We start from the raw sequence: 9186 nt of genomic DNA on the forward strand, positions 1-9186 counted from the left end.
TTCCCTCCTGCCTTGGACAAGTTATTCAACCTTCCTATCCCTTAATTTCCTCATCAGTACGATGGAGTTAGTATTATCATCTTGTAGGATTGCAGTGAATATTGAATGAGCTAATGTAATGAGATAACGAATTTACTGCCCTTGGTCCAGTGCCTGGCACTGAGCCAGAGGATGAGATCTTGGCGTGTTGTCCAAAAGTCCTTGAAAGGCGTGCAGGAACACAGGAGCTTTTTGTTTATGGAATGAATAGAAAGTGCCACCTGCCAGCAGGCTCCAGAATAACTCTCAACCTGCAGTAGCTACTGATCTCCAGTTTAGAGGTCCAAGCCTGTGTTCACCTGGCACTGAGCATTTGCACAGAACCGCAGCCTCTGAGCGTGGCCGTGTGTCTGAGAGCACACGGTCAGGCCCCAGCACTCGCAAAGGGGGTCTCTGCACAGAGACCTGGATTCCATATTATGAATCACTTGGCAGACAATTCACTAATTTATAGCAGTAAAATTCGTCCAAAATTATGCCTATCGTGAAGCCACTGACAGCATCATTGCTGTGTTTGTTGGTGGGGACAGGGAGGTGGAGGAGAGAGAGAAAGAGAGAGAAGAGTTCCTTCTCTGTGCGAATATTTGATTTAGGGGCCCAGTGTCAGGCCCTGAGGAACAAATTTAAGGAGTAAAATGAGAGATAAGAAAACCACCTTCCAATATTCCAGAGGGTGCCAGATGGAAAAGGGAGTCTGTGTGCACAGGGGCTCCAGAGAGAGAGCAGGGACCAAAGCAAGAGAGCTATAAAGGAACAGATATTGGTTGTCTCTACCGATGTCCCTTCTCACGGCAGCTTCTCCCATAGATGGCCGCAGGGCCTTGGGGAAAGGATGCCAAGGGATGATGATGATTTTAGCATCTTATTCAGCAAAAATTCCAGCCATGATGCCTGAGGAACTGAGGGAATGGAAAGTCAAGCTCTACACTTAAAAAGGCTTCAGAGGCTGGCCTGGTGGCATAGTGGTTACGTTTGTGCACTCGGCTTTGCTGGCCCAGGGTTCACTGGTTCAGATCCCCCGTGCGGATCCACACACTGCTCATCAAGCTGTGCTGTGGCGGCGGCCAACATACAAAATAGGGGAAGATTCGTACAGATGTTAGCTTAGGGCCAATCTTCCTCACCAAAAAAAAGGGCTTCAGTTCTTTTTAGGGAACCAGCTCTGAACCAAAGAGGAGAGCAAAACTGGGAGCTCAGACCAGATCTGGGCTGGTTATAATTTTTGAAAGAATAGTGTCACTCTTGACATGGCTAAATCTTTATCAGTGAGAATAATTCTTATATGGTATTGTAGGTAGTTTATGGAGTCTGGCAGACCTGGGTCCACCACTGGTTAGCCATGTTATACTAGGCAGATTTATTCGCCTCTTGGAGCCTCACCTTCCTCATCTGCAGAGTGGACATAAATCCTCGCAGCCATCTGACATAATGTATACAAATGGCAAGCACAGTGCTTCACTCATAGTAGCCACTTACCAAGTGACAGCTCCTCTCCCCTGTGAGTCCCTTATGTCCTGACTTCATCCCTAGCTTTTCCCCGTCATGCTCCAAATCATCTTTTGTCCACAAATATGACATCTTCCCTTTGGAATTAATTTCCTAAGTGATAAGTTTCCGTGTCTCTCTCATTACTCAGTGAAGCGCTCCTTTCCTGACAATCTAGCCAGAGTTAGGAGTTCTTCTCCTGCACTACCAAGTATGGCACAGTATACACACAGCTCTTATGCCACCTCACCTGCTTTGTATTAGACTCTTGCATTTCCCTCCTGGACTCGTTCAGGGCAGGACTGTCCTCCTTGGGGTTGTGTCATGGCCCCTAAGAAAGTACCTGGTAGATGTTAGACACTCAGTGAATATGCATTAAGTGAAGGGCCAAGAGGATCACAGAAATGAGTGGTCCTGTACCTTCCTGAGGAGAAACCTTCATTTTCCTTCTGGAAGACTCTCTCACTGGATACAGACAAGAAATGCGTGTGGGAGTTTGGGCCATCCAGCCCTCTCCTCAGCTCCCACTTTGAAGGTGGGCTCCATGTGAGGGACAGAGACATGATTAGCCCCTTCTGGGGCAGATCCCAGCCTTACTGTCTGTTACGGGCTGAATTCTGTCCCCTCAAAATTCATATACGGAAGTCCTAACCCCAGTACCTCAGAATATGACCTTCCTTGGAGAGAGGGTATGCAGAGATGATCGAGTTGAGGCAAGGTCATTGGGGTAGGCCCTAATCCAATTTGACTGGTGTCCTTATAAAGGGGAAATCTGGACACAGAGATGTGCCCAGAGGGAAGATGTTGTGAAGATACACGGGGAGAAGATAGCCATCTGCCAGCCAAGGCGAGAGGCCTGGAACACAGCCCTCAGATGGAACCAGCCTTCCAACATCTTCATTTTGGGCTTTTAGTCTCCAGAACTGTGAGACAATAAATTTCTGTTGTTTGAGCCACCCGGTCTGTGGTACTTTGTTACAGCAGCTCTAGCAAACTAATATGCTGCCTGACACCAGCCAGTCCTACTGGGGAGCCTGGGTCACAGCAGCGGCTCTGACTCCCGGGCCCCGGAGCCTGCTCCTGGAACGGGAAATGATCACGGCCCGTGCGAGGGGTGATGTGTGTATTCACATAGGAGCTTTCTCTGGCTCCAGCCTTTTCTTTGATATAAAAGCTTCTGAGTGTTATAATTAGACGCCCTCATTTGTACATATGGATTCAATGTTGTCTCTTTGAGAAGGTAGTAATTGTTCACAGGATTTTTAAGTGTATTCCTATATATTTTAAATGTTGCTGTATTTAGTGCGTCTTGTGAATGTCAATAAGAAATAACATTTACAAAAAAGAACAGCAGATTCCTTGTTTTGAGTTTCAAGTTGAGCAAAGCTGAAGAAAATGCCAAAATAATATGCAAATATTAATATGCCATATGGCAAGCTTCTTGGAAATTTTTTTTTTTCTGAGCTGTCAACACAATTCAATCTCCCTGTCATTATTCCCGGGTGTTTATGTAATTTTTTTAAATAGAATCTGCTCTGTATTTCATTAAATGGGGAATATTCCCCAGTGGGTCTTAACTCCTCACCGTTATTTCCTTTGTCGGCAGGAAATTTTGACTGGGTGGGGAACGATTTCACCCAGAATGCTGGCACAGGCCTTGTCATCAACCAAGCAGACGTGAGGAACAACGCCAGCATCATTAAGCAACTGAAAGATGTGTTTGAGAGGGACTGGTACTCACCCTACGCCAGAACCTTCCAGCCCACCAAACAGCCAGACTGCTCAAGCCTGTTCAAACTCAGAGCCCCCTCGAACAAAACTGCCACCTCCAACGCAAGTGGGAAGGACCCCGCGAGTGTATGACACGAGTGAGCAAACTGACAGGACACTTCGTATTTCACATTTGTATCAAAAGGACTTGAGGAGAGAAAAACAATTTAATATGTCTTTTTTAGGGAAAAGCACACTTCTAAAAAATATTCTCTGAATGACATGTGATATCTAACGGTATCTTAGCAGCGTGTACACTAAATTTAAGACTTTGTATTTGTTACTTCTGACGGAGAAGGTCATTCCGGCTTGGAAGTGAGTTTTTACGTTTGCATACAGATTTTAAGACTTTGATGCCTCTTCCTTTCTGGTTTTAGAACTTTTTCTGCTGACGCACCTAGTCAGTTCTTGGAAGCTTAGCATGAGGTGAGCTCTGTGACACCACTCTGAGGACAGCTGAGCCGGAGAGGAGAGTGGGGGTGTGGCCTTGGAGCGGAGACCCGTCACACCAAATGTTTATCCTCGGAAACCGTCTCTAAGACCCAGACAGTCACCTGAGCACCAACAGCTGACAACACTCTTGAAAAATACCCCTCTTTGCCTCCTTGTTCATTTTCCTCTTACTGCCATCACTTTTATTTTGTATCCTTTTCTGTTCTTACAAGACGTTCTGTTACGTCCCTGTTGTCACCTCAGCATTAGTTCCAAGTATGGTAATATGTTTTGAAAATGGATAAATTCCTCAGAATGGATACAAAATGGAAATAGCAGTCTTTAATTTTCACCTTCCAACTGCATTTTCCCTACCAAATTGATACTTTAAACCCACAGCCAGCAATATGTATCCTTTCTCTCAAGCTTAGAAAAATTATGTAGCCACCTGCTAATATCCAGCAAGCTAAGTCTGCATTAGGAGAATAAAGTAGATTTTCACATTTTTGTTTAGTTTATGGTATTATAAAGAAAAGATCTCTATGCATCAGTGGATTTTAATTTCTTTAGACTCATTATGCTGTTAAGAGTATGCCAGCCAACGTTTATAGAGCTATTTAATATACCTTCTGCTATTTACTATACCAAATGCTTTTCAGAGAAATGCAATTTAAATACTGTGCTTAACATATTTTACTAAGAGAGAAAAATATTGGATTATTGTTCTATAATATCACTGTGTGTTGTTGTTTTATATCTATACAATATATAACCCTATATTAATGGAAACTGTTGCTACGCTAGAGAGAGGCCTGGCCTCTTCAGAGCCCAAAGCAGGCGGCCATTAGGGCGCCCGGTCTCCATGTTGCCCCTGGCTCTCTCTGGCCTGGGACAGCCTGCACCTCTTGGCCTTGAGTGTCTGTTGGTAACGTAGGGACAGTAATACTCACCTACCTCGCGAAGATGTTGTCACGGTAGGAAATATTTATAACTTGTTTTGAAATCAAAAGAACCTATATAAATGCTAAGCATTATGATGTATAATCTTTTTCTTGAAATAATCTTTGTGGTATCCTGATATAATCAATACCAGGTTCTCCCAGAGAACCTACGAGGTAAGACAGCTCCACAGCTTCCAGTTGCAAATATGGACAAAGACAGCAATGCAAAAACCCTGCTGGAGATGTGGATTGTCGTCATTTCGGTGGAACATTTTGTCGCATCGTTGTGGCATAAATAACATCAACACAAAACCAGACGTTGTGCTGCTAGGGATCGTTCTTTAGGACCAGCATGTACATGTGTTTTCAGAGCAAGGAAAAGCAATCTCAATTATTATTTTTTATATCTAAAGACTTGATTTCTAATATGCCAGAAAGAATGATGGAGGAACCTCTGAATCTTACCCCTTGGGTTCACTTGCCGTGAAATGGCTATTGTTGGGCACCTAGCAAATACCTAACTTCCTTTCTTGTTGTTTCCAAGTATTGCTTTCTGAATATTTAACCAGGCAGTGAGGAGAGCTAGTCAAGAGCTGTGTTTTGAAGGGTAGCATGTCTTTATGAATGACAGGGGGATTCTTAGTGAAATCCTTCACCAATAATGGCCAATCCATAAGACTCTAAGTGTTGACCATATACCCAATCCTTTTTGACTAGGGGGCTATCCGTCAGTCATCTCAGTAAAGTAAAGGTGGTTTTGGTGATGATTCAAAAAAGAAAACAAGCAAGAAAAGAGTAGGCATGGAGACAGACAAACCGACCAAGTTCACTCGTGTGCAGAGAAGAGCAGCCTATGCTGAGCTTGAAAAGGCCATCCAGGAGAGACAGTTGCTTCCTTGTTAGTTCTCGTGTCTCCTGGAGTATTTGTCACAGCCATGGGACAGGCATAGGCTTGGCATAATGGGACCCTTTCACTGTCACTATCTTTTGCATGTGATAGAAGAGAACTTTGTCCTTTATGAAATGACCATTATTGCCATTTCCCTCTGAGCCCCACCAAAAAGGTAGTGCCAGGACCCATGCCCTGGGGTTCTGCACCATGCGCCAGCAGCAACTGCCTCCTCAGGGTGGTCCAGGCAGCAGCCAGGCCACTGACTGGAGGAGGCAGCACTGGCCTTCTGTGGCAGCCAGAAAATGGCCCCAGAGTGTCCAAATAGGTCCACAGCTCCTAAGAGAACATTTAATTCTGAAGAACTTTCTTTTTCACTTGAATTCATTGTCTACCCTCTGGAAGTGGTCTTCTGCTTTTTTAGACTTTGTGCTAAATAAGACTCCCAACTTCCACTTCCCCACAAACATCCCAGGAATGCTTTCCCAAGAGGAAAAGAAGGCAAAACAAAAACACTTAAACTTAAGACTGTCTGATGGATGTCCATGTCAGAACTTAGGAGAAGGAGGGGACCTCCATTTCTTTGCCCATAAACATTCCAGGAATCATTTCCCAAGGGAGAAAAAGGAAGGAAAACACAATTTGAGACTATACTTTAGATTTCTGTGCCACTAACATTAACCTAGTGCCTTATTTATTCTCAAGCATTGATTTTAAATAGTGATTCACTCTAGGAGAATACTTCTGCTTACTGTGGAGTCCACTAGGACCTTCTGATGGGCCTTCCGGTTGAAAACTTGCACATGAGTGTCCATAGGTTTTATACAGCCCACTCTCCTCCAAAGCCACACAACTTTGATCACCCCCAAATGAAATCATTGGCACACACTGTCAAATCTCAATAATGTCGGCCTCCGCTGCTCTGCCACTGGCCACTAGTGTATCAGATAATTGAATCACAGCTTACCAAAGCGCTGGAGAGGAAGTGGAACATTCTGGATTGTATCCATGCTCTGTAAATGCCACGCTTTGGGTACGTGAAAATGATAGAAGCGAGGCACACTGGAAGTGTCCCCACTGTCTCTAAAGGACCTTATAAAGAGAAGCTTCATGGACTTCCAAAGTTTTATGGAACATATAATGAAAATAGTGTCTTAAAACCATTGCAGCAGACTCAGTAAAAGGAATGGCAGGGCTGTGGGAGAACCTTGCTTCTGGGCAGCTCTGGGCACCGCTTTTCCCTTTCGGGCCATCTTTGTGCTGGTGTTTATCTCACTTCTGACTTGGCTCTTAGTGAGACAGGGCTAGCACATTTTGGGTTGGTCTTACCCTGGGAAAAATGTGTTTTGTTACTGCAGTTGCTGGTTTGTTGAAAGTGCCTCTCTGAACCTGGGACTGACAGAAGCTCATTTCCCACCTGCCTATGGCTATTCTCAAGTGACTTTGATTCATTCAGAGTTTTCTGTTTTTAGAAACTTTTACCGAAGTAAATTCCAGGAGAAAAACATTAAAAGACTATAAGAATTTCTTGATAAGATCAGACCCAGGGTCCATCTGTCTCAGGAATCCTATCCCGGAGTCTGCCTTTTTGTCATGTGTATGACCGCTTGTGTTTCCCTGTCCAAAATTCATCCTATTATTTTTAACATTTAAGGAATGTAAAAAGCTGCCTTCACTCACAATAGAACGGTTATCCTCTGTAATCAAAGGTACTTTGCTGTTGGTTATTCAAACTCAGACCCTTATAAACAGCCCCATAGATTGTGGGCAAGTGTTTGATTCTCTGGTTTTCTGTACTTATTCTCAATGAACTGGTGGACTTTATTAGAAGGCTTTTGAAGGAGAAATTAATGCAATGTCCATTTAGCCCAAGGTAGATTGGAGAAATTAATCCATATTCAGCATTTTTCCACCTGCTGTTATTTATTTGGCAGCTTTTCTTTTCCTTTTCTATGTTGGTAACCAAATAGCTGTTTACCATTTTTACCTTATTGATTTAAATTGGTGAAGGCTTTTTAATCACCCTGAAGTCAACCCCAGTCGATGCCTACCTTTCCCATTTGAGAGAATTCCCATCTTTGGCTGAATTATGAAGATAGTGCTTTTTATGGTGACCAGATAGGTATTCTTCAGAAGTGTCCTGAAATTATAAAAACCAGATTTTCTTATTTTTGGCCCATTAGCAATCTTGTACTCAGAGAGTTCTAAAAAAGGTCAGTGATCACTTATGCTTCTTTGGCAATTTGATGAAAAGAAATGTGAGATTTAATAGGCTGTTATGCATTTTCTTTTCCTATGTTCAACTACTAAACTTCTAATTCTGTTACAAAAGATATCTTGAATTTTTAATGTTTCTTTATGTAAATAGGGTAAAATTGTATCTGCTATATCTATATTATTAACCTTAAGATCTCTAAAATGGTGTGATAATGGGCTGAATTTGGGGGCATCATTAAAAATTCTCAAACTTTTCATATAACCAAATGCTCCATTTCTTCAGAAGTAAATATTACATGATTTTTGCATTCTGTGAGATGAGGCATTCATTTTTCTCCTCAGCTTACTCTCAGAAACAAACCAGTCTCTCATCAGTGTCCAAGCTGTACTCTAAGTGATGAATAAGGCAGGTAATGCAGCTGGCCCAATGGGCGACAGGCCCACCATTTTGTATATTTGCCCAAGGAGGCATCTTTGTAACACTATTGCTGTCTCTCTCTAAAAAAAAAAAGAAAAAAATGTTTGCTTCCAATGTGTGTTGGTTTTGAGTAAATAAATTATCGTTTTTTAGTGAAGAAACCATTGTAGAGACCAGGCTGTGCACTCTGGCCCAGAGACAGAAAAGGCATTTGTCGATTCAAGTTCAGCTGCCTTCTGTACTTCCCCACCACACTCTCTTCTTTCAGGCTTAAATCCAAAATCAAATACACCTGGTGTCTGCTCAACAAATCCATATTGAATCTCAGGTCTAGAGGGTACCTTGAAAGCCATCCAAACCAGCTCCTCCGAAGGCACACGTTCCCTCTCAGAAGCTGAGGACCTGCTCAAGCCAAATCTATTTGGAGTGCTTAGTACAGAGTCTTCTCCTGACCCACGCAGAGTCCAATTCTGTTGATTCACTAAAGTGATTTGGATTGGAGGCAAAGTCTTATCTCTGAAGGCATGTACCACGTGTGTCCATAAGATGGGTACCCTTTTTATAAAGAGAAGAAATCTGAAGAGGCATACTTTTTTTAAAGCTTTTTTTAAAGTCATTTTAAAACTCATACTTTTTTTTAAAGTCATTTGAGACTTTAGCAAAAGGGTTAATAAAACCAACTTTCTGGATCTACAGTAGTCAATAATTTGATTTGACCAGCAGTTTCTGAATCCTACAATTTCATGGTTTCTTCTTTTATAACTGGGCTAACAGTCTGATGAGAGACAATCGTGTGCAAGGAGTTTAATTAAATCATGGGAAAGGTGAAGATTATTTGTGATTTGCTTTTATTTCATGAGAGAAAATAAGGGGAAAATTTGTTCTTTTATAAAATGGATATCTGGCTCTCAAACCCATTCCTTTTGGCTTCAAACTTGTTGAAAGTTTATCAGTTCCCTTATGGACTCTACTGTCTCCCATGGGTGGGAAATTCT

The 9186-nt window shown here is 42.6% G+C and overlaps 1 protein-coding gene across 8 annotated transcripts in view; it reads left to right on the top strand.

The window, feature by feature from the left end:
- PLD5 (phospholipase D family member 5) overlaps window positions 1-8035 on the top strand; it is a 359670-nt gene extending 351635 nt beyond the window's left edge. For all 8 annotated transcript variants that reach the window (XM_023632621.2, XM_070256062.1, XM_070256066.1 and 5 more), the window contains one exon: window positions 3131-8035. In XM_023632621.2, coding sequence (XP_023488389.1) covers window positions 3131-3387 — 257 coding nt within the window. In that variant the 3' untranslated portion in view covers window positions 3388-8035. The remainder of the gene's footprint in view (window positions 1-3130) is intronic.
- The last annotated feature ends 1151 nt before the right edge of the window (window positions 8036-9186 follow it).

This window comes from Equus caballus, chromosome 30, assembly GCF_041296265.1.
Source record: "Equus caballus isolate H_3958 breed thoroughbred chromosome 30, TB-T2T, whole genome shotgun sequence".
NCBI classification, from domain to species: Eukaryota; Metazoa; Chordata; class Mammalia; order Perissodactyla; family Equidae; genus Equus; species Equus caballus.